The 27,785-nt window shown below is 30.0% G+C and overlaps 2 protein-coding genes across 2 annotated transcripts in view; one reads left to right on the top strand and one right to left on the bottom strand.

Moving 5' to 3' along the window:
- Positions 1–2,996: 2,996 nt before the first annotated feature.
- LOC148313117 (tubulin polymerization-promoting protein homolog) lies at positions 2,997–9,982 on the bottom strand. The gene is made up of 2 exons (XM_088267783.1): positions 9,718–9,982; positions 2,997–3,794 (listed from the first exon to the last, which is right to left on the bottom strand). Exons 1-2 carry the CDS (start codon positions 9,906–9,908, stop codon positions 3,596–3,598), a joined length of 390 nt encoding a protein of 129 aa, XP_088123909.1. The 5' UTR covers positions 9,909–9,982; the 3' UTR covers positions 2,997–3,595.
- Positions 9,983–16,568: 6,586 nt separating this feature from the next.
- LOC148313116 (PDF receptor-like) overlaps positions 16,569–27,785 on the top strand; it is a 45,426-nt gene continuing 34,209 nt past the window's right edge. The window contains exons 1-4 of the mRNA XM_088267692.1: positions 16,569–16,659; positions 17,629–17,739; positions 22,822–22,976; positions 27,407–27,510. Coding sequence (XP_088123818.1) covers positions 16,569–16,659; positions 17,629–17,739; positions 22,822–22,976; positions 27,407–27,510 — 461 coding nt within the window. The remainder of the gene's footprint in view (positions 16,660–17,628; positions 17,740–22,821; positions 22,977–27,406; positions 27,511–27,785) is intronic.

Here is a 27,785-nt window from a genome sequence, read left to right as displayed (position 1 = left end):
TCAGGTACCAGTCCAGGGTAATATTGAATAAATATTACAGTGAAAAAATCACTTATATTTATTTGACCCCCCTGGGAATCGAACCCGGGACCTCTAGAACGGTAGCCGAGCGTGCTGACCATTACACTAAGGAGGCGTGCTGACCATTACACTAAATATTTTTCAAATGGAGAAAAAACCTTCAGGTTTTTCCTAAAAAGATCTGTTTGACATTAAAAAGTTCAATAAGTGGCTTGATATTTATTTTTAAAACATTGTATTATATGTTTAAACTTTAAAAACGTTTTTCTGAAAAATCAAGTTTTTTGATTTATGACGTTCTTGAATGGAGTGAGCGAAATGGCGCAACAAACATTTAGAAAAATTGAGCACGTATTAAAAATAGGAATCAGTTTATATTCCAATGAATACTCAATTTTTTTTGACAACTCAACATAGGTGAAGAAGAATACGGAAGTCTAGAATACAGGGCTTGCGACCGTCGTAGGCTTGGTTAAGTGATTACTGTACACACGTGTAACATTCACCGATTCTACCCATGATTGAACACCCCACTACTGAAATTCTTAAAAACTTCTAGATATATTGATCAAACTCGTAACACAGAATGCGCGAGTTCACAATAGCCATCTTTAGTGAGATGAGGAAGCTGTTATTAAGCAGAGACTCTTTCCATTTGTGTGTGAGGTCCAAATTCAGGATTATATTCAGATACATGAGAAATGCTTGAAACCATGATTTTAAATTTATTTTGGTTGATAATGTAAATACATTTAGAGTATATGCAAATACTTGTTTACCAATCTTCATTAGCTCCAATTAGAAGATCTTTACTTTTTTTAAGAATAAAAAAATAAAAGGTTAAGGACTATACAGACTTCCATATTCTTCTTTATCTATGTTGATGTCAAAAAAATAGTGTAAAAATAACTCCTAAATAGAGATAATCCAGATTTGGGAACAAGTATTTGGATACACTCAAAATTTTATAAATACTCTCATGTTTTATGTAAAAACACTTGTTAGAAATCACTCTTGAATTTATAAATGTAAACATGGGTAGTTTCAAAAACTACAGGTGTCTTCATCAACAGGTGAAAATGCAAATCAGTTTTTACGAGTATTTTAGCCTATCGATGGGAACTAGTCGTGTTTACATTAATAAACTCGAAAGTGGTCCTATAAAGGTGCTTTATTTTCACTTAGGTACTAACGAACTAACTAACCATCATGCCGCTTCCCCTCAGGGATATGCAGAGAGAATAAACTTCTACACCAATCTGTCTTTGCACACAATCTTTGTCTCTACCACATTCATACATCTTCCCATACATTCCGACTTCACTCGTGACCATTTTTAAGTATTTGAATTGATAGCATAATAGACAAATTATTCATCGAATAATTAATAATAAAAAAAAACAAATTTCTAGAATCAAGAACTTTTTTTTTGATTCTACAATTCAAGTCTTATTTTAAAAAAAATATATAAATTATACGAATGAACCATCATTGGTATATCATATAGGTACTAAGGATACATTTTTAAAAATGTTATAATAATGCTTTAATTTATACTTGATAATGCCATTTTTCCTCAGTCTTCCTCTAATCCTAATAACAGCCACACTCACCTAAAAATTTATTTAACTAACCTTTCTTTACTTATTCGATTCACATGCCCAAACCATCTCAACTCACCTTTCTTGATTTTATCGATTAAGCTTATCTCAGCCTTGCATTCTGTCTTCACATCACCATTCGAACATTATTTATTTATTGTATTTTGACTATCAAGTTTTTTCACAGTTAATGTCATATCAATAAATAATAGAATACTTTCATACTAAGCTTAGTTTGAAAGAAAACATTCGTCGTGAAAGATTTAAGGAATCAATTAATGTAATTGCGTACTTTCATTCAGATCAAAACGCACGAGTCAATCTATGCCTCGAATTCACAGGTGCTCTTTGCTCTAAATATGAATTATTTTTTTAATGATTACTTTCTTAAATCCGCGTTAGATAATTTAGCTCTGGATTTTGAAACAGCGTTATTTAAAGAACAGAAGTCCTATCACTATAAATGCGCTGAAATTTTAAAGAATGAAATAGGCAATTTAAATAATTTGATTATAAAGGATACTAATTCCACCCAAATATCAAACATTCAAAAAACATAAAATAATAAAGAATTAACTCTAACAAAAGCCAATAAAGGTAATTCGATGGTTATTCTAAATAAAAAAGACTATATTTCAAAGGTAGAAAACATTTTAAATAATGATATCTTTAAAATCCTTCCAAACAAATGAATTCCAAGATAATATAAAAATGCGCTAAAATCATGTAAAAGCGATCTGTTTTCAAATGATAAAATAAAATCACGGTTAGTTTAATCGAATCCCCAAATTCCCCAATTATATGGCTTAATAAAAATTCATAAGGATAATAATCCTCATGTAATTCCCCAGCTTTTAAATTACCTTCATTTATTACGAATGCATCAAATAATTTAAATATTTTATCCAAACTAAGTATACAATTAAAAACTCATAAGAACTAATAGACACACATAAAAACCTGGCACTCCCCAAAAATGCCAAATTAGTTTCGTTCGATGTCAACCTATTTACCAACGTAAATATAGATCAATCCAAAATAAATATAAAAGATGTTCTGAATACTTCAGAATTACCTAAAAGCATTTCCAATGATTTAAGTCGTCTTTTTAACATTTGCTTCAACCAAAATTACTTCCAATTTAATAATAAATTTTATAATCAAACCTCAGGCTTAGCAATGAGTTCTCCAGTAAGCCCATTAGTAAAAACGGTGAGCGGTTATATACTAATATTATTGATATTTTTGTAAAAAAATAAATAAGTATAAATGACGAACCACAAAGTAAATGCTATAATTATTAATAATATTGAGAAGATTACTTTATAATATTCCTTTATAAATTTATGAACATAAATGAGAAACTCAAGCTGATATGATAATTTGAATAAGGACTTTTTAGCGTTACTCGTTAGCGCGAGTGTTTTTTTATATACCTTATAAAATAAAACAATTTTGTTTTTAACCACTTTTATTGCTACTTTTTTCCCCAACTAGTAATGACAAGAACCTTGTTATCATCAGGATAAAACATGTTCTATTATATTTTAGTGTTTTAGAATGAGTTCATGAAAAATTTCAATGTTTTAGAATTAGTACATGTTTAACCCTTATGATGACAAGGTTCTAATTGAAACCGGTTAAAACAAGTTTGTTTTATTTCATAAAGTTAATAAATATCTGCGAAAAACATTCAAGAAAATATTTTTTAATATAGCTTTAGGTACTTTTTGACATTCAACAATCTCATACATTATGACTTTGATAATTATGTGCCTAAGTCGAAGTCCGCCCGTATCTCATAGTTCAATCGTTTGAAATATTTAACAAATTTAGTTTTACTAAATGCATTTTAATATCCTCAACATTTGTAATTTTAATAATAGTAGGCGGGTTAATCGATGAAAATTAAAATAAAATATTATATTTGTAATATCAATACAACAACATTTTCAAAATTATGTCTAGCGGATTCACTCTTCAACTGTAGCCTTCGCCTTTTTAACTTCTTCAATCAATAGTGTCTTATAGTTTGGAAATTCCATCGGTGTTTTGGCGCCAGGAAGTCCACACATAATCAAACCTTCTTCGACATCTTCTTGTGTTAAGCTCAAAGCCGAACAAAGCATTGCTAAATACTCTTGAAATTCTGTAAAGTTCAGCAACCATTTCCTACAATGTTACATGCATGTAAGTTTATCCTTTAAATTTATTCCTCTAAAGAAAATGTTTTAAAATAAACTTTGCTTTTTTCGAAGGAGAAAAAAACTGTACCATTTGAAGAATTATACTTTAAATAAAACTCTCATTTACAACATTTTGAGTGTGTCCAAATACTTGTTCACAAATCTGGTTTATCTATATCTATAGGAGTTTTTTTAAGACTGTTTTTTTGATATCTCAACATAGATGAATACGGAAGTCGGGTATTACGGAGCTTACGTAGGTAAGCCCCGTAAATGCTCAGACCTCCACATTCTTCTTCATCTATGTTGAAATGTCAAAAAATTAAAAAAAATTCCAATTTATCCTCAACTCCCGCTGTGATTATTCATTATTAACTCAACTTCACTTCATAAAAGTATACTTCGCTTCACAAAGCTATCGGTTTTAAGTTTATTAAATTAATATTCCATGATTCAATACCGTAATAATAATAATCAATAACGTAATATCGCAATCAATTTCGTTTAATTACGAGTACCAACTGAAATTTGAGATTAAAACTAAGCAGAAATTCATTGGGATTCCCGTACCGAGGAAATGTATTGCATAAAGTTCAATTAATGGCATACAGGAATTTTTAAAAAAAATCCAAAACACACTGTAAACACATGTATGGAATCGAAAGCTCATTTAATGAAATCGAATACAAATTACTTTTGTTCAAAGGAACTTTGAATACCACGCAATAAAACTATATATCCTGCGTTCATTATCCATTAATTCATTGAATAAAGTAATATTGTAAAAAAAGCTATTAAAAGCTATATATCTTTATTTTAAATATCATTAAATATGGTAAATATTTTTTTAAAAATAATATTTTTTTCATTTTCTATACATACTTACAATCTTAAGATTAATAACGCAGTTCTCTCCAATAAAGAGACTGAGCTCTTGAACTTGAGAGGGACTTACACTTATTATTTATGTTTGTTAGTAATACAATTCATATTTATTGTAATTATTTTATTGTATTTTTTTTCCTTTTTTAATGATGTGGGTAGTTTTCAAATACTTTTCAAAAGCATCCATGATTGCATAATTAGACAAATTATTCATCAAATAATAAATAATAAAAAAAAAAACAATTACTTGTTGAACATAGAACCTTGTTTTGATTCTAAAATTCATGTCTCATTTTTTTTTAAATATACAAATTATATGAATGAACCATCATTGGTATGTCATGTAGGTACTAAGGATACATTTTTTATATTGTATTAAGATTACGTACATACAAAGTGCATTAAGAATATACAGGGCAAAAATATTTATTATGGGTTTATTATTGTTTATATTTTTTTTCTATTGTTTCAAAATGTCTCGGTTCGTTGGATTGGGTAGAATTTTTTGTACGATTGGGAATAGGTAGAATTGGTGAATGTTACACGTGTGTAAAGTGATCACTTAAACGAGCCCATGACGGTCGTCAGCCCCGTAAATGCCCAGACTTCCATATTCTTCTTCATCTTTGATGAGATGTCAAAAAAAATATATAAAAATAACTCCTGTAATTGGAGATAATCCAGATTTTGTGAACAAGTATTTGGACACACTCAAAATGTTGTAAATTATTTTATTTTTTAAAAATATATCAAATATAATTATTCCACTTGTTGTCGACCACTCTCCCGAGCGCCTAGCTAAAATAAGCTGAAAAATAAGCCTGGCAAACCTTTAGCGTACGAGTTGTTTTATTTTCCATGCTCGGTATTCATATTGAAGGGGATGGATTAATATTTTTACGCTGTACCCCACGAGCCTCGTTAGTCGCAGAAAATAAGTTCTCGTGCAAGGAAATATAAGGTTCATTGTCCCCTCCGCATATAGCCCAAATCAAAAATTTAAATGAAGTATTGAAGAATCCTTGCTATTGTGTAATGACCAAAAATCACCATAGGAAAATAACATTTGATATTTTGTTCTTGTGAATTTCAAAGTCTAAGATCCAATTTCCAGGTATCATTTCTTTGAATACTTAATTTTCTTATTCAACCATTGAAAAAAAATGGATTCCTACCGTACGCGGTACTATTAATAAGTAGCGGACAAGCAGCGCATTGCACACATAGGGTGTCGCAAAATTAATTACCCTATCGAAAGATGTTATAGTTTTTGTCACAAATACTGACAAATCACAAATCAATACTGACAGCAGCCACTTGATGGATATCATCTTTTCCACTAGGAAAAAATAAAAGGTCCAAATAAAGATTTTTATTACACTTTTTTTTTATTTAACAAAAAAGTCATTTAAAATCCAAAATGGAAGATTAATTTTGCGCCACCCTTTTTGCAACTTTGTACACCACAGCTCACAGTTCACAAATCGCTCACTCCTTTCGAGGACGTCATAAATCAAAAAACTTGATTTTGCAGGAGAACGATTTTAAAGTTTAAAAATATAATACAATTTATTAAAAATAAAAATCAAGCCACTTATTGAACTTTTTACTGTGCAACAGATCTTTTTAGGTAAAACCTGAAGGTTTTTTGTCCATTTTAAAAATATTTAGTAAATTCAAAAAAATTATTAAATAATACCTTTTCTTCAAAATGCATAAACAACACTTTCTGCCCTGTAGCTTGTAAATATTAAGTTAAAAATATGCCTCTTTTGCTGGGATATAGTACATTTTTTGGGCATTCCGAAAACATGCACAACTGAAAATTGGCGATTTTTTATTTATGACATTCTTGAAAGGAGTGAGCGAAATGTCAACTACATATGATTAATGTACGACGCCATTTGCAAAAATTATAACATCTTTCGATAGTGTGATTAATTTTGCGCCACCTGTATCTGACATCTGTGTTTCAGTTTTAACATCCAGTATTTTTTGTATAGAGGAAGGTTCCTGCTAGAAATATTACCAAACTATTAAAAGTAATGTAAAATATTAGATTTATTAACGCGTATAGTACTACATCCGCACATAGACCAATGTAACGAGTTGACGCTGCTATCTTAGTATTTTGAATATTCAAAAGTATAACGGTTTTACAGTGAGTGCAAAAGAAAATATTGTTATGTATGGTACGTCAATTAAAATTTAAGACAGCATAATAATGACGTTTTCATCATATTTTATAGCAAACCTATTTTGAATGTTACTTTTTTTAAATGTAATGCTCTGCTGGCAAATTCAATCACAGACCACCTGTGTTTTTTTTTCTAATTTTATTCGTTCAATTTATCATGAGATAAAACCAAACAAATTTAACCGTTATTTTTCTTTACATCTTAAGACACATAAAAGAAAAAAATATGAAAATGCTGAAGGTTGAATGGATATGTCAAATACAATTTGCCACCCTCCGATTTCCGCTTATCAAGTTCATACAATAATTCACTTTATCGATCTACCAAAGAAAAATATTTGGATTCGATTTTTTTTGTAATTTCATTTGTTTGATTGATTTCAAGATTATATTTAACATATTTTCACATTTATTTTTTTAATAAATCTTTAAACACATTTTACCGCTGAAAAAAAAATCGTCTGTTTTTCTTGTTGTTCAAAAGAATAACCTGCAAAGCGTCTATTTCAGATGCTTGTCTGCAGGTAGGATAGCAAGGACAGGGAAGGTAAATGTGAAAAATACATCACAAAAACCCAGACCAATTGAAAATAAGTCTTTTTTCAATTCATTTTGCAATTGGTGGGACGCCAGTTTTGCAGTCGAGCGTCTACCCAACTACGCCACGGCGCCTGTCATGAAAATGGAATATGTATTTTAAAATATTCCATGTAATATAAGCTAACTAAAAATAATAATAAAATACACATATCCGTAAAAGTGTGTCGGAAAATATGTATGAAAATAAAACTTTGTGGTGGCCCTTAGGTTAAATCCGCTGTTCTATTAATTGTTCTTGTCTGCTCGTTTCATTCCAGATTGCAGAAAAAAAATGTATGGAAATCGGGAGTAAGAATAGAACATTCTATTGTATCATATTATTCTGTACCTGCGATTATGTGCAATTTAAACGACAACTTCAAAAAACATAATGTGAAAATAACTCTTGTAATTGGAGATAATCCAGATTTTGTGAACAAATATTTGGACACACTCAAAATGTTGTAAATAAATTATCTAGTCAATAATCAGGATTCGTACCTCACATACTTATATAAGAGTTTCTGCTCAATAAAAAGCTTCTTTTCATCTTACCAATAGATGTCTCTAGTGAAGTTCTAGTGATTCAAGAACAATGTTTCTGAATTGGTTCATATATATAGAACTTCCAAGAATTTGAGTATTGTGGTTGTCAATAATGGGTAGAATTGGTGAATATTACACGTGTGTAAAGTGATCACTCAAACCAGCCTATGACGGTCGTAAATGCCCTTACTTATGAAAAAAAAAAGATTCACTTTCAATATAACAGACAGGCGCCGTGGCGTAGTTGGGTCGAGGCTTGGCTGCGAAACTGGCGTCGCGGGTTCGATTCCCGCCAATCGCAAAATAATTTCAAAAAAGATTTCATTTTAACTGGTTTGGGTGTTTGTGACATATTTTTCACATCTACAATCCCTATCATTACTATCCTACCTGCTGATAAGCCTCTGAATATTTGGGGGTTATTCCTTTTTTTCGTAAATATAAAATCACCCAACCTCATTTTTAATTCAATTATATCGTCGAACTATTTCAAAATCACTTCTTCCTTAAGCCTAATAAATATTTAAATTAAGGACTTTGAGTCAAATCATTATTATTTTTAAATCATTTTAAATAATCTGGTTTAAGTCCTTGCACGCGTGTAATACTTTAAAATCTTTATTTTTATGAGTTTAGTGATTATTTTTCTATTAAACTAACTTATTAAAATTATTGTTATTTAGAGTTTTTCGTGTAATTTTTTTCGGATATTAGAATTTTCCAATAAATATTTTCTTTAAAAATATATATGTTCGTGTGGTCAAAATTTTAAACCTCATAATTCAGTGATTGTTTTGAAATTTTTACACATTCGAATACGGCGTGGTTTTTATGTTCTTCTTTTCGGTTTAATTAGACTGAGCCATAGCAATGCGTAGCCGGGTACAGCTAGTAAGTAATAGATTTCATAATTATTTTTTTTTACTTTTTTTAAGGCATAATAATTTATATTCATTATTATTGGTATACAACTTAGATTAGTTTAATTTTTTAGAAGTGAGTGTAACAAATATTTTGGCTTTGTTTTTCAATAAACATATAGATGTACAATGTTCTTGATCTAAGCATAAATTACATCATTCAAAGCAAATATTAAACTACAAAAATACACTTTACCGATATATTACACGAGAAAATACTCAGAACTAAATAACAGAATATTTTTTTTACAAGATACATTTGTGTTGTTTAAGACTCTCTCATTTGTGTTGTTGGATAGACGCTCGACAGCGTAATTGATATTTAAACAAATAATTCAAATTCACTGTTAATTTTGCAGCAATTATCTTAGAAGTAAACGTGATCCTTTTACTTCTTAGATAATTGCCCTAATACACGTGATAATTGTACAAACAAATTGTCAAATAATTTACATGTTCGACAATGTCTCGTATAAAATTCATGAGCGTAGAAACCTAATGGAACCCGAAACGTTCAAAGCGATTCTTATTTCATTCCCGATATATATTACTATCTGCGAGAAATTGTCGGGATTAGGGTTTGTTTGGTTTGATCGAGACCGTAAACCGACAGGATTCCTTACCCCCTCGCCCTAATCCTAGACAAAACAAACAGTCTTACGAACCAAATTATATAATTTGATTGAAGAAGCAGTACTGTGCTGTACATAATATGTCGACAGTTAATGTACAAATGTGATATTTATTATCTAAGGAAACAAATCAGTAAACCATTCTCTTACGTAAATGTGTTGAAGTATAATCCAGTATGGGATAATTTTACACTTCGATTATTTATTATTTTTGCCTGATAAAGCCATATATCGCATCTTCTCAGTGAAATCCCATCTCGGGTGTAAAACGGATCACCCATATTAGCGAATTCCACGAACTGCTCTTCTAGCGTCGGCGGAGGCTCTTCGTCATCATCCATGCCTTGTTATTTTGCTAATTAAAAACAAATCAACAAGACAACTATCAAAAACGCAAACGTGACAGGTAATCAACTTTTAAACTGTTGCGTTTTGTTAATCGAATTACCCCTTATTTTAAATTAGATCATATTTAGTTTATCGTAAACTCTCAGAGGTAGGTACTCATTTTTATAGAAATATGAAAGACTATTGTATTATTGACAAGACTAGGTGAAAGGCGAATACCAGGTTGACGTAAGACTATAAAAATTTAAAATAATTCATTTAACTTTAAAAAAATATATATATGAAAATTATTCATTTATTTCTTAAACACCATATTTATAAATAGTGGTATTTATCAAGTGAGACTTTAATTAAACATGGATAGATATTACTACAAAGTGATTGCAGAATCAATCAATGAAATGGCTGTACAAAACCTAAGGATTTATATTATTTTTTGACATCTCATCAAAGATGAAGAAGAATATGGAAGTCTGGGCATTTACGGGGCTTACGACCGTCATAGGCTGGTTTAAGTGATCACTTTACACACGTGTAACATTCACCAATTCTACCCATTATTGACAACCACACTACTCAAATTCTTGGAAGTTCTATATATATGAACCAATTTAGAAACCTTGTTCATGAATCACTAGAACTTCACTAGAGACATCTATTAGTGAGATGTAAAGAAGCTTTTTATTAAGCAGAAACTCTTTTATTAGTATGTGAGATCCGAATCCTGGATTATAATCACACACATGAGAAACGCCAGAAAATACCATTTTCATTTTTAATAGATTTATATTATCCACTGACACTTCGTGATGGAATTGCATTTTTAATTTATTATTAGATTAAAACCAATATTTTTAGCTTTTCCACTTTTTTATTTGACCAGCGACCGGGTTTCGTCGTTACCGACATTCTGATGATCTGATGACACCAGTCTGATGATGTCGGTAACGACGAAACCCGGTCGCTGGTCAAATAAAAAAGTGGAAAAGCTAAAAATATTGGTTTTAATCTAATAATAAATTTTCATTTTTATTATTAAGCTTATAATTTGACCTAAGGATTTATATTATTTACATCGATTTTCTGCTTTTAGTTACAAAATATCATTTCTGGTCCATATCCAGTATATCCACACAGAAGTGGTGCATATGGTTAGTTTACTCAACACTATTAATTATATGAAAGTAGGATAACATACAAATAATAGCGTAGTATTAGATATAATGCAAATTACTTAATAAGTAAAAATTAAATAAATGACACGAGACAGGAAATAACCAAGGATAAAGGGAACAATAGCTAGGGCACAAGGATACGTGTACTAGATCAAACTTTTGCAAGTAACCACTAAGCCAGGAATTCCCAAAGTGTGCGCTGCGGCGCCCTGGTCGCCGAGGGACGCCGTGAGTCGATCCTCTATCATTATCCGAAACCACAAATATTTTATTTTTTGTTGTTTTATCTTTCATTTCTGAATTCTTATACATATAATAAAATTCAATTTCATACTGTGGATGTTTTAATTTTTGTGCATATCTACCCAACTACTATTATTGTAGGTACCTAATTCTTCCGACTTTAATATAAACAGGGTCTTTCTATTTTTTAAATTTAATAAACAAAGTGTGCCTCAGAGATCGGCTGTCCAAATTTAAAACACAGTAACGGACATTTTTTTTTGTAGTACGTTTTTTTGCATTTTTGGACCAAGTAGAATCTACTTAGTCCAAAATAGTCCATATAAACAGGGTCTTTCATTAAGTGCTTTCTATTTTTTAATTTTAATAAAACAAAGCGTGCGTCAGAGATGTATAATCAACAATATGGCTGCTATTAACTGTGAAAGTTTGAAAGTCTTTATTGAAAGACCCTTTTATATATGTAGTCACTATATATATTCCAAATAGCTTACTAATGTAAGGCGCCGTGACAAAATACTAAGCTTGTATTTAACAGTTTTATTTTTTAGTTGTATTATTTGTACAGAAGTCCCTAAGCGGTTGCTTGCAAAAGTAAGTAGGGGTGAAAAAAAATGCAGGAACCGTAAAATGTTACCTGTTTAAAAGAAAACCACTTATTATTTTTTGCTTTATAGTTAGACTGAAATAGAAGTTACGTTCCAATAAAATACCAGAGATAAATAAAATTATGGAGGTATCATTATATATAAATATATATAATATATATATATATATATATATATATATATATATATATATATATATATATATATATATATATATATATATATATATATATATATACGAAAATTAATATTTATAACGCTTAAGTCATCCAATTACCGATGTTATTTTGACGATTATACATGAATATTCGTGGATTCGCAAATCTCATTACTGATAATAATTCAAAACTCAAATTTTTGAAGTGAAGATAAGACCGACCTTCGTTAAGTGCGCACTCTTCCGTGATCCAGGCGTACGCAACAATTACTTTTGTCACATTTTATTTTATTTAGTATAAACCAAACATACTTGTATATTTGTAATGACGTGTCCTTACTGGGTTTTACTGTCTCGAGGGAACTAACTAACTAACGAACCCCGCTTCCTTTAGAGGTAGGCAGAGAGAATAGAACGCCACACTACTGTCTTTGCAAACATTTTCCGCCTCTTCCACGCATTTCATTAATGCATTTCTTCATACATACCCGCCGATTATTTCGACTCTGGACGCTCTCAAGTATTTGTTTTCCTCAAGTTTTCCTCGGTCTTCCTCTGCTTCTTTTTTCCAACTTATTCCGCCTCAAAATTTTATTTTACCATTCTTTCCTCACTCACTCATTCCACATGTCCAAACCATCTCAAAATACCTTTTTTTTATCGATAATTCTTATATCAACCTTGCATTATTATCTTATTTCACCATTCGAACATCTGTCATACATCGTTTTGCCGCACATTTGTCCGAGGGATCCCATTTTGACTGCATTCAGTATCTTTTATTCTTCTTTTGCAAACTCCATACTTCGCTTCCATATTTTGGGGTTGGAAATAGGACTCCGTTGTGCACTGCCAGTTTATATTTAATTATTTTGAATTTTGTAATTTAGTAATTTTTATTAGTTTTATTGTGAAGTTATTTTGTTGATATTCATAACTATGTACTCGTATATCATTCGTTTTTATATCATATTGGTTAATATTTGTAATCTTAAGGATTAATTTTTGGAAATGATTTTATTTTTAACAATATTCATTTTTCAGGTTTTTGGCACTAAATATACCTCGATTATTATGTGTACGTAGAACAATGTATGTTCGTCGAAACATTTGCAATTAAAATTCCTCACATCGCGGTTGAACCATCAAATAGTAATTAAAAAAGTTACAGATAAAAATAACTCTTTTTATTAGATGAGTCAGTTTTTTTAATTACTGGTTATAAATAAGGTTTTTTAAAGCAACCTTCGATTACACTAATAGCTCTTAACTTTTTTTCCACGACCTAAAAAATCCAGATTATCCTTTCAAATGAGAAAAATACATTTGTGAAATTAAATAATCTTTTTCTTTACATAAATAAATATATATAATTTCCCATCTGTTTGTTTGTAATTGATGCATTCCTATATTTAGCATTGGAAATGTTTGAAACTTCTTCATATTATAAAATATCTTCTTACATCCTCGTGGAGGTCAAAAGTAATTTAACCATAAAAAAACTACGCGCGAAACTTTAAACATTTAAAATGTCATATTATTAATTAACGCTTTCCATTGTTTAAAAATAGATTTTTGATTTTGAAATAAAATTGTCACCAAATGATTAATTTCTTTTGAAAGTAGTTACTCTTGCTTTTCTATTTAGTATCAAATAGAGAGTGAGAGAGAGAAATGTTGGTATTTAAAGTAGGTACTTACGTAAGGTACTAAAAACTAACTAACTAACAAACCATCACGCCGCTTCCCCGCAGGGGTAGGCAGAGAGAATAGAGCGCCACACCACTCTGTCCTTGCAAACATTCTTCGCCTCTTCCGCGTTCATGCATCTCCTCATACATACCCGCCGATTGTACGTAAGGTACTAAATATTTTGAAACTTAATTATTCTTCTTCTTCTTCTTTTTAAAGATCCTAAGGATCTGTTTGTGCTTCCGTTTGTCGCTCTTGGGATGTCGACTCCCAGCTATCTTTCCACCTTTTTGGAGGTCTGCCTGGGGGTCTGTATTTTTCAGGGTTTCCTTGAAGATCGATACGCGGAAGTCTGCCTTCTGACATTCTGTTTATATGCTCAATCCAATATCGCCTTCGTTGTCGTCCCCACCTCACGATATCCTCCGTCTTACACAGAGTCTTCATCTCGGAGGTTCGAAGTCGAGATTTTGTTCTAGAAGTATCTGCTCTTCCCTCAATCCCATAATTGGCTTTTGGTCGAACACATGAAACTTAATTCAATTTTTGTGTAAATATTTCGTATAAATCTTAAACATTGTGCTTGAATCACTAGAAATTCACTAGAGACATCTATGGGTGAGATGAAAGAAACTTTTTTATTGAGCAGAAACTGTATATACATACATTTTACATTATCCAAGATTGTAAGTAGAAACGTGTAGAAAATTAATTAAAATTATGAAAAAATACTTTTGTAACCATATTAAATAATATTTTTTAAAAATTCACAATTTAGTATTAATGCTATTTTTCAATTAACCGTTGAGTTGGTGTTTCGAGGTTGAAATCTATGACTTCATAATGCACTTGGCAAGACGTTCAAAAGGGTGTAAAGTATCAAGGCATTGAGGTGGTCCGTGTTGGGGGGAGGCTCTAGGGGGTCGAGATGGTGGCGTTTAGGGAGCATCGGTAAGGGAAGAATAGCCGCGAGCGCCGAGTAGCGTAATAAGCAGGTTGTAACGTGTAAAGCTCTGTGGAGTGAGAGGGAGAGTCCCACAATAGGCGGTAACGGCATTGGAAAATGTGGCATATTTTACCTTTCATCACTTTGAAACCCTCGTTCACGGCAATCACTGTAATATTTTTATTTTATTTTTATTTTAGATAAACCAACAGCTACAAATACAAGACAGTAAACAAAACAAACAAATACAAAGCCAATAACAGGTCTTCACAAATAGATATACAAAAAAAATCCTTCGCAAACAAACACACTCACACACACATACGCTCAAATGGATACACTACACACATCGCTCACTCCTTCCAACAACGTCATATATCAAAAATCGTCAATTTTCAGGTGTGCATGTTTTCGGAATGCCTAGAAAATGTACTATATTCCAGCAAAAGCGGCATATTATTATTTTAATATTTACCCGCTACAGGGCAGAAAGTGTTGTTTTTGCATTCTGAAGAAAAGGTATTGCATATTTTATTATTTTTTTAAATAAACATAATGTTTTTCAAATAGAGAAAAAACATTCAGGTTTTACCTAAAAAGATCTGTTGCACAGTAAAAAGTTCAATAAGTGGCTTGATATTTATTTTTAATACATTTCATTATATTTTTAAACTTTATAAACGATCTCCTGAATAATCAAGTTTTTTGATAAATGATGTTGTTGAACGGAGTAAGTGACATATACACACACACACCCACACAAACATATACACATACATACAAATGCACAATTAACCCTCATTCGGAGTGCAAGCGCCGCACACTAATGCGATTATTTTCGAACAAGTCTATGTTAAAGTAAATAAAATAAAAGTGAAAGTTAAAAGTTTACGAAATTGCATTAAAATTGTTAAAAGTTCGCTATAAATATGAATTCTGTCTATAATCAGCAAAAATAAGAGGAGTGTGATGAGGAGATATGCTTTTTTATTTGTTTATTTGATATGCTATTTTATTTCTTTATTTATTTCAAATCGTTTTTTTATATGTGGTAATGGATGATAAAATAAAATGTTGCTTTGCAAAGATGCTTGCAAATCCATTTCAAAGAAATTCTCAATATTATTAATATTTAAAGCATTTACTTTGTGGTTAGTAATTTTTACTTATTTTTTTATAAAAAATATTAATAATAATAGTATAAATACTATTAATAAATAATATTCTATTCGTACGAAGAGACGGGTACGTCTCGAAATCGGTAGACATAAAAATCTCGGTGAGTGGTTATATACTATGTTTATAAACATTTTTGTAAAAAAATAAATAAGCCAAAGAAATTGTTTGTTATATAGAAAGTAAAGTTTCCTATAAAGGAATACTGCATTTTTTATTAACATTCGTCTGACGGATAGGATGTTTTTTACGCCTGCGGACCACAGGCATTAATTTTTTTTTTTTAATAAATGAGAAATTTTTTAGTCAATTTAAAAAAATAATTAAACAATATCTTTTCTTTAAAATCCAAAAACAACACTTTCTAATCTGTATCGGGTAAATATAAAGTTAAAAATATGCCGCTTTTGCTGGGATATATGTGGCATTCCGAAAACATGCACAACTGAAAATTGACGATTTTTTATTTATGACGTTCTTGAAAGAAGTGAGCGATATGTCTAGGATCATAATAAAATCTGAAATGAAATCACCATATATCAATAATCATCTAATTTGCATTTTATAGTTAAACATAGACAGTTTTGCATCAAGTACTTTAAACATATATAGTTTTGGAGTTGTATTGTTTCCGATTTTTGAGTCATCTTGCCCCTATGTGCGACGCCAGTTTTGCAGTCCAGCGTCTACCCAGCTACGCCACGGCGCCCGTTAAAAAAACATTAGTGACATCTGTTAAGATTTATAGTAAAATTTGCAATGTGATATCTGAGTTTCAAACCAGAATATCGAACCTAAATTTTTTGTTGTTCTCTGAGTTCAAATCACAGTGTATTTATTTTCTTGTTATTTTTGCTTGTCTCTGTTTTTTTTGTAACTTAACTCCATTTTTACATGGGTCTTTGTGACACTTTTGTTTTAAGTCATTATCTTATAAATAAGTTTTGGAATTCTTTTTTTTTTTCTCTTTTCTTCTGTATTCTTTTTTTAAAATAGGCATAGGGATCCTGGGGTGGGGACGAAGTGTTGGCCTCTGTCCATACATCCTCCTCGCCCTTCATTAATCTGTATAGTTTTTATTCCTTAAGAATGAATTAAAATTATTCCTCTATGCGCGCAGCTGACAAAGAGTCCCCCAGGACTTTATAACCGCTGCGGGTGGATGGTGGGTTTAGTTAAAAAAAATCCTCAAAAAGTTTCAATTCAATATTATTGTTTTTATGTTGTATCGTATATTTAAATGAATTTCTTTTATTCTCAATATTATTAATATTAAAAGCATTTACTTTGTGGTTTGTGATTTTTACTTTTATATTATTTTTTTAACAAAAATGTTAGTAATATTAGTATTACTCACTGAATTTTTTTGTCTACTGGTATCGAGACGTACCCGTCTCTTTGTCAGGACAATCACTACCACAGCATGCAAACAACACTACCGTTCACTACCATAGCACTATTTACAAACTTAAAACTACACAACATGTTTAATACATGCGATTTTAGTCGACCCGAAGACCAGCACTAGGGGTTGCAGCACAAACATACATAAAGAACGAAGGACCAACATGTACTAGGGATATAAGTTACAAAACGACTGGTTTCTATACTCGTTGGTTGAAAGGAGTGGGCGGGGTTTGAATTGGATATCGACGAATCCTGCTTAACCGATGTTGAATCAAATAATGTTCTATAAGTAGAATTTCTTTTGTTTAGATGAAACCTACTGCAATGCAACTCACGATACGTATCTCTGCTGGGAGCCGACTGTGGCAGGAACGTTTGCCTCGCAAAACTGCCCTCCTGTTCGTCTCAGCGACACCGCCAGTAAGTACAAACAAAACTTAGATTAAATTATATTTTGTATTTTAAAAGCATTGTTTACTTCGTGGTATGGTCATATAACACTCTCCTTACCACTCATCGTTCACTTTGTGTAATACCAATTATAATTTGTGTAATAAATCATTGTTCCGCAAAGTGTGTGCCGCGGCACACTGCTGTACCCTGGTGATTAGTTGGTGTGCCGCGGAAAAAGGCTAGTTTTGTGAAAATAACACAATTGATCCAAATTTTGATTGCCTGTGCTCAGTTAAGTAGGCTCAAATTTCGCATTAAACATAATATGTTAAATATGTTACCGTGATATGGTAAATATGCACCTCTGCAATTTCTTAACTTGGTAGGTGTACTTTGAATAGAAAAAGGTTGCGGAACACTGTAATAAATTACCAACTTAGTTTAACTTCAAGTCCAATTTTAAAAATATTCCCATTGTGATTCATTTGCCTTCTTTTTCTCTGTCATTTTTTTTTTATTTTTGTATTAACGTCAGACCGTAATAATTTTATTTTAATGACCTGATGATGGAATGATTTTTCCGAAATCCGTTAAAGTGATATTACACACAGTGAACGATGAATTCTAAGGAGAGTGTTAAATGAAATTCATCACTATCGTTTGGAGCTTTTTCACATACGAGAATATAATATGAGACCTTGTACATTCATGTCATTTAATTGAACATTTTTGGCATAAATTTTAACTATAGACATTGTGATAAAAACATTTCACCATTTTTATTTCGTATGTTTATACAGATTATAAAAAACGTGTATATCAACTAATTGGGCATAATTATTGTTTTGTGTAAATTCCATAAAGGGGTTGTTCTAGTTTAGAGGCTCGATTTTGATGTAATAATACGAACCGACGACTGGATTATATTCACGTACATAAGAAACTGTAGATAACATCCATTTATTTATATTTTTGTTTAAATTATAATGTGACCATTTAATTTATCTACAACATTTTGAGTACATAAATTAACCGGTCAAATAAATTTATCTACTCAAATGATAATGACAAAATCTGGATAATCTCCAATTAGAAGTTTTTATTTATTTATTATTTTAACATTAAAACATAGACGAAGCATAAAATAGAAGTTTGGACCTCACATACAAAAAAAAACTTTATTTATCTAACCATAGATCGGTTATCCAAGCTTAAAACACAGTAAGGAACATTTTTTGTAGTACGTTTTTTTGCATTTTTGGACTAAGTAGATTCTACTTAGTCCAAAAATGCAAAAAAAACGTACTACTAAAAAATATCCCTTACTATATTTTGAGTTTGGACAGCCGAGATGTCTCTAGTGGAATGTTAGTGAATTCAAGCACTATGTTTCGAATATGAACAAAATATATATACAATACATAAATATAAAGAAGTTCCAAGAATTTGTGTAGTATGGTTGTCAATGATGGTTAGAATCGGTGAATGTTACAAGTGTGTAAAGTGATCACTCAAATCACTATGACGGCGGTAAGCCCTGTAAATGCCCAGACTACCATATTTTTCTTCATATATATTGACATGTCAAAAAATAATGTAAGGAAATTAAGTTGCTATTTAACGACCTTAATTAAAGTTTTTTTTTGAATTACCCTAGCCAAAATTTGATCCCAAGTATCGGCACTTGTCTCACAAAGCAAGCTTTCCAGATAGCAGAGGTTTACATTTTGTTACTTTTGCAAAGATTGCCCGCGGCACTTGTTAATTAGGATATCTATAAAGTGTAAACGCCATAGTTTTGACGTTGATTGGCATTTATGTAAATATTATCTCGTTAAATCAAGTCGAGATCACTATTATTTGCACAGGTAGCAATAGAGAACAATAACGTACATTGTAACTCACAAATGAGTAGTCCACTTGCAAATCACGTTATGTTAAAAAATCAATTAGTTGAGAAAACTGATAAAATGTTTGTCTTTATACTTGAGATATGAAGGCATTCATTTGCGTGTTACATATGTCTAGGATCATAATAAAATAAGAAATGAAATCACTATTTGTCAATAATCATTTAATTTGCATTTTAAAATTAAACATAGACAGTTTTGCATCAAGTACTTTAAACATATATAGTTTTGGAGTTGTATTGTTAAATACGTTGCATTATTTGAAAGTTAACTGATGTTGATTGCAACATAAGCAGCTTTTAAACGGTTTCATATTTAAACTTCATCGCATTCAGAAATTTTAATATAAGTATATTTTTTTTATTTCACTCTTATGTCCATTTTCTCGTGCATAAAAATGTTTTTACTATCAGTTTTCTTTTACAGTATTTAATTTTTTTTCTTCTTGAACAAAACTGTAACAGCGGAGATATTCGTAGGAAGCCCAAACATCACCGAAATGTTTTATCAGAATATTTCATAAATTATTTAACCTTGCTGTTTTTACAGGAACTCCAACATTCATTAAAACGGGTTCAATATTTTCGAATGATTTGCCTCTTTTACAAAGGTTCTCTTTTTTATTTCAGTTACATAATGGAGTCCCCCTTAAATTTTTATTATATTATTTGTATCTTTTCTTTAAAATAATATTTTAGGGGCATTAAATTTACAGTGCCAAGATCCAGGTAACATTACTTTAACAGTCCGCTTTTGTCGCTCGATTTGCACAATTTTACATGAGTGACTATGCAATTAAGCAAGTTAACAGTAAGATTTTTCAAAGTAAACTGTCGATCGGCATAGCGATTTTTGAAAGAGTATTGATTTTTATATTCCATTTTATTCCTAATTTTACAAACTTTTGCAGATTACGTTAAACATAGACTTTAATATTTTAAATATTCTATCGATTGCCGCCATTAGTCAAAAAAACTTAAGTTTTTAACATAACGTGGTTCGCAAATAGACCACTCAAATGGGACAGAGGCCACCTAATTTTCCCCATAGAAAATTAAATTTATACTATTTCATGTTAATAACATCGAATAACATCGATATAATACATCCTACTAATATATCGCTCACTCCTTTCAACAACGTCATATATCAAAAAACTTGATTATTCAGCAGATCGTTTTTAAAGTGTAAAAATATAATCAAATGTATTAAAAATAAATATCAAGCCACTTATTGAACTTTTTACTGTGCAATAGATTCAGTATATTTAAAAAAATAATTGAACAATACCTTTTCTTCAAAATGCAAAAACAACACTTTCTGCCCTGTAGCGGGTAAATATTAAGTTAAAAATATGCCACTTTTGCTGGAATAAAGTACGTTTTTTGGGCGTTCCGAAAACATGCACAACTGAAAATTGACGATTTTTGATATATGACGTTGTTGGAAGGAGTGAGCAATATGTAGCCACATGTGTGTGATTATAATCCAGGATTCGGATCTCACATACTAATATAAGAGTTTCTGCTTACTAAAAAAGCTTCTTTACATCTCACCAACAGATGTCTCTAGTGAAGTTCTAGTGATTCATGAACAAGGTTTCTAAATTGGTTCATATATATAGAACTTCCAAGAATTTGAGTAGTGTGGTTGTCAATAATGGGTAGAATTGGTGAATGTTACACGTGTGTAAAGTGATCACTTAAACCAGCCTATGACGGTCGTAAGCCCCGTAAATGCCCAGACTTCCATATTCTTCTTCATCTTTGATGAGATGTCAAAAAATAATATGAACTTTTATTTGTTTTAAACCTCCCCTGGGAATCGGACCCGAGACCTGCGGTAGCCCAGAGTGCTGACCATTACACTACGTGGACAGTAAAATAAGGCATAATAATGCATTATCGATTCCCGCCAATTGAAAAATAAATTCAACACATGTTTGTATTCAGTCAGTCTGTATTTGGCAGACAAGCCTTACAAAAGTACACTTTTTTAATACGCTTGTAGCACCGCGAAAAGGGAATCTTCTCAAAAAATAAAGAATAATAAGATATAATAATAAATAATGAGAGACTGAGAGTGAAAGCATCTCAAAAGAAATACAACAATAAAAATTTGCTTAAAAATTATGTTAATTAGATATTTACGCATTTTTGATATCTCAACATAAATGAAGAAGGATATGGGCAAACAAAAACATCAGAGACTGTTCATGAAATATTGAACAGGTAGGAACTGAAAAGCTGTAGCGTAGCTGGTTGCTATTGCTGTCGATTCTATGAAACATGGCTCTAAAGCGCCTGTAACTAATTTGAAAGAGACAATGATAGTTTCTTTGTTTTTTTGACATCAATAAAGATGAAGAAGAATGTGGAAGTCTGGGCATATACAGGGCTTACGACCATCATAGGCTTGGTTGAGTGATCACTTTCAACACGTGTATAACATTTACCTATTCTACCCATGATGGAAAACCACACTTTTTAGATACATTGACTATATATATATATATATATATATATATATATATATATATATATATATATATATATATATATATATATATATACATATATATATATATATATATATATATATATATATATATATATATATATATATATATATATATATATATATATATATATATATATATATATATATATATATATATATATATATATATATATACATACATACATACGTATATATATATAAATATATATATATATATATATATATATATATATATATATATATATATATATATATATATATATATATATATATATATATATATATATAAATATATATATATATATATATATATATATATATATATATATATATATATATATAGTGAGACTTCACAAGAGGCATCTATGGTTGGATGAGGGAATCTTTTATTAAGCATAAACTCTTTTATAGTTAAAATGGAAAATCACAAATTTAGTGCTTCAAATATAAATCATATTCTTTTATTTGTATGTGTGGTCCGAATCTTGACTTATATTCACATACTTGAGAAACGCTAGAAAACTAAATCTTAAATTTTTATAAAAGCTTATAATTTGACCAGTTAATTTATTTACATATGGATATACTCCTAATTGGATAATCCAGATTGGTGAACAAGTATTTGGACACACTCAAAATGGTTGTAATAATTAATTATTATTTTATCTTTTTTTTACAGAAAAAGTGTTTAAAAAATGCAACCTTTTCGGGGAGTGGGAAGGTAAGCCAGGCCTCGCTGCGAACGGAAGTGCCGGATGGACCAACTACACCCCTTGCTACCCCACAGAGATACAAGAACTCCTCGGCAAACTCAATACCGGGGACTCGCCGCAGGTAAGAGTATTCCTCTATTCTTCTTCTACATTCGTCCAGCTTTTTCTACAAACAATAATATTGTTTAACCTTCCTTAACCCTTTCCGGTCCTATGTCGAATGTCATTCGACATCGACTTTATTCCGGTGACTCCAATGTCAAATGTCATTCGACATTTTTTTCTCCAACAGTTTAGTATTAAAATACAAGCAAACTTATTTTTTTCTCACTCGTATTTAGTGTAATATGTAATATTAAGAGACAAGATTGTATACATTCAAAATAAAAATAAATTTTTAACACAAGTGTAGTTTAATTTAAAAAAAAACTTGGATGTATTTGTTTAACCCTGTAATGCTGTAAATCTATTGTGGACCTGGTGGATTTTTTAAATATTTTTTTATGGACCGGAAAGGGTTAAATGTTGTTTCACCTTTGCCTCCTCTTAAAACTGTCCTATCGGTAAAATGCAGGAAGAGATTTTTATTGAATTAATTTTTACTAAATATATATACAAATAATACAAAATAGTTGGTAAATATACAAAACATTTCAAATATAACGTTTCTACCTCTCTAATAATGAAGATACTTGTGTTTAGAGAAGGAGTTTGTTTTACATTTTGTTTATAAACAAAGTGAATTAGAAATAACCAAAGTAAATTAAAAATAAATGAAAATATTCCTTGGTATGGAATCTAGGTAGGGGTGAGTCTTATGTATTTTTCAAATTTATTTTTAAAGGTTTGATAATTTTTTATAGATTTTAAGTTTTCCGGAAGTTAAGTAAAGTTTTTTTTTACCTACGTATGTATAATAGTTTAACGCTGCTGTTGTTTTACATATCGCTCACTCCTTTCAAGAACGTCATAAATCAAAAATCGACAATTTTCAGTTGTGCATGTTTTCGGAATGCCCAAAAAACGTACTATGTCCCAGCAAAAGAGGCATATTTTTAACATAATATTTACCCACTACAGGGCAGAAAGTGTTGTTTTTGCATTTTGAAGAAAAAGTATTGTTTAATTATTTTTTTTAAATATACTAAATATTTTTCAAATGGAGAAAAAACATTCAGGTTTTACCTAAAAAGATCTGTTGCACTAAAAAGTTCAATAAGTGGCTTGATATTTATTTTTAATACATTGTATTACATTTTTAAACTTTAAAAACGTTCTCCTGAAAAATCAAGTTTTTTAATTTATGACGTTCTTGAAAGGAGTGAGCGATATGTGCAATATTGAATTATTAGAAAATCTAGAGTTACGTGAATTTTGCACTTCAATTATTTGTTCAGATTATATCTGCACCATGCAATAATATTTTGTGGACAGTTGCTGGCATTTAGCACCACGCGTTTAACTTAATGTACATATTTTTTTTTAAGTGACAAATTTAGCGATCAATTCTACATTTCTTTCATAGCCACCGGATATTGTTTGTAAAATAACTCTAAATTGACGAATAAGATCTTCGTTTATTCCAGTAAATAATTAAACTTTGTTGGTGCATTTTAAAATTTGTTTAAATATTGGCTGCATCCCTCTTTCTCGATACCCGCAATGCTACCTAAACTGCTTAAATAGTTTCTCGTAAATATTGATTTTCAACAAAACTTTTAAATTTCCTTTTATCAATCGCAACACTGCAATTATCAAAAATATTTTTGTCAAGTATTTTTTTTTATTTGATCCAATCATTGGTAAAGTGAAACGATAAAATACAATAGGAAACAGTAAGTCTTCCAGCCAGTTTGCATTTTCTGTTAAAAATATTGCTTCACTAAAATGCTTTTTCTTTGGTCGGTATTTTATTTTAGGGTCCTGACGAAATATTATTAATAACATTTTTTTTAAAGATTTCATTACAGTTTTTTTTTATTTAATTTATCAGATATAGATTCCATAGGTACAAATTACGGTTATTTTTATTGCTATTCTGCCATACGCCATAAAATTCTCTTCTTGAAATCTTAATTCTGAAAAATAAAAATATCTCCTAAACGGGGTAATTTGGGGAAATGTAGATAACTGTATTGAAATAATAAGGAGTGAAACTTATATATATATATATATATGTATATATATATATATACATATATATATATATATATATATATATATATATATATATATATATATATATATATAAATATATATATATATATATATATATATATATATATATATATATATATATATATATATATATATATATATATATATATATATATATATATATATTTATATATATATATATATATATATATTTATTTATTTACACACATATATATATATATATATATATATATATATTTATATATATATATATATATATTTATTTATTTACACATATATATATATATATATATATATATATATATATATATATATATATATATATATATATATATATATATTTATATATATATATATATATATTTATTTATTTACACATATATATATATATATATATATATATATATATATATATATATATATATATATATATATATATATATATATATATATATGTATTTATATATATATACATATTTATATCAAAGCGGGGCTCGAGGTGGCTTTTTTGTAGGTATAAGTGAATGCACAGTAAAATATTTACGCCCATTTTTTACATATTTTATAAATTGAACGAATTTACGTAATAATAGGAGTATAATTAATATATTTTTAGAATAAATATTAATATAATACTTTGTTCAATAACGTCTATTAAAACCATTTTAATCCGACAAATATTATATCTAATCAAACCGGGCGTTGATCCGCGACTGACTAGGAGTTAAAATCTAGTGTCACGCTGTTCAATAACTTTGCGACGTGATACATAATACACATTTGAGCCTAAAAATAAAATAGGTATGCAGAAGATTGCACCGGTTATTTATTAAGAAGTTTTGATATTCAAATATGTAAAATTAAAATATGAAAGAAATTGATTAAAATAAAGCTAGCTCGGTCATATTGCACACTGTGACTCGTCGTAAAGTGACGTTGCTGTTTGATATCGACGCGCTTGCTTTCAGTTATCCTGCTTATAAAAAGGAATCAAGTTTTGTTTGAACTTTTGAAGTTTGCTGTTTGTTTTTTTTTTAATCTACTCCTTGAAATTATGAAAATGCGTATAATATAGTTGACATTTGTTGTGACGAATAGTCAATACACGTTATTAGACCATCGAGATGTGATCTCACCACTGATAATTTCATTTGTGGCACTGTTTTTGTAGCTTCTGCTAGGTGCAGTCCACGAACAGGGTGGCATTATGTCTCAAATTCTAGTGCTAGACGTATGACGTGATTATCATGACTTTTAAAATTGTTTATATGTCGCGACAATTTAATTTAAGCAAATAAAAAAATTACCAGGACGTTTAATTTTTTTTCTTTTTACCGGATATTTTTGTCTGTTATATCCTATGTTCGTTCAATACAGGTCCTTTATTTCAAGGTTCTACTGTATTTTCAAACTTACACGGATTTCAACATGCTCAATTTGATTCGAAAGAAAGTTTACATTAATATCATAATCGATAATTAAGCTATTCGTTAGGAAAAATATGTATTATCTCGACTTGGAAGGCCTAAGCAAGTACATCAAATTTGAGAGTTCGCTTAGGTACTTACAGTAATTTCCTTAAGTGATGAAAGTTATCTAACACTTCTTAAGACATTTTATCCAAAATGCTGAAATTCCTAAGACGGATTACATCTCGGCCTACAGTCATGTACGTTATACTGTATGTATACCTTGTATACTGCTACTAGTGTTGACTACTGCCTCTTTTGAATATCCTGTGAGAATTAAGATAATCATTATACAATAGGTACTCAGATATTTTATGAGAATCGCGTTATTATAAGAAGATTATTTATTATTGCAGATTATAGAGATTAGTTACTTTCATGACCTTGCAATACTATCGGCAGCTGTGTTTTAGAATTAAATCTAAGAATTTAATCTAGCTTACCATCCCACCGCTTTTTCTCAAGGGTAGACAGAGAGGACGCTTTTGAATCTTTCAGCGTTTCAATTTCTTAAGAAATGTATTGGTATTTTTTCCGTCATTATCTTTTCTCTCATACATCATCTCGATTAAATGTGACTACACCATTTTGTTTAGAGGTATGAGCTTCTTACACCTCCCAAAAACACTCATTCTATTTCACTTTTATTTATTTCTTATTCATCAACATTTTTAAGTCTTCTACTGCTATCGCTTTTATCCGCTCCATTTAACCTTCTAGAATTCTTTTTAGTTTTTTATTATGTTTTCTCGGAATTTATTTGTCATTTTTACGTCTTCTTTTGATCACAATTTGTATTATTTGAAATTCTTCTGAAATACAATGTACAGACAAAAATGATTAAATTATAATCATGGCATTTCTTCTTTCAGGTTGAATTATAATCATAGCATTCTTTTTTCAGAGAAAGCTGGAAATCGCCGCTAATACCAGGCAGCTGGAAATAATTGGTTTATGTATTTCGCTGGTTGCCCTGGTTATCTCCTTGGTGATCTTCTGCTACTTCAGGTATTTTTCAACTTTATACTTTTTTCTTAAGTATCTTTTTCCTCTTCTTGGCTCCATCGAACTTATTGTCTTTGTAGGCTGTTGGGGTCAGCTCTCCCATCTTCAGATTGTAGGTCCTTCTATTATGGACAACGTCTCCTAGGCCATGCCTTCGAATCGTGTTACCTTTCTGCAGCAGCCCATGGATTCTTTGGGTTTTCTCAAGATATCTTCCAAGGAAGATCAATGGCGATTGCCTTGTTTACAATATGATCTGGTTCTCTGCATTTTATGTT

The sequence above is a fragment of the Brachycentrus maculatus genome, unplaced genomic scaffold, assembly GCF_059751285.1.
Source record: "Brachycentrus maculatus isolate JH-2025_06_01 unplaced genomic scaffold, ASM5975128v1 h1tg000019l, whole genome shotgun sequence".
In the NCBI taxonomy this organism is placed as follows: domain Eukaryota; kingdom Metazoa; phylum Arthropoda; class Insecta; order Trichoptera; family Brachycentridae; genus Brachycentrus; species Brachycentrus maculatus.
The sequence above is the reverse complement of the archived record's forward strand: the minus strand, read 5'-3'. Positions and strand labels throughout refer to the sequence as shown.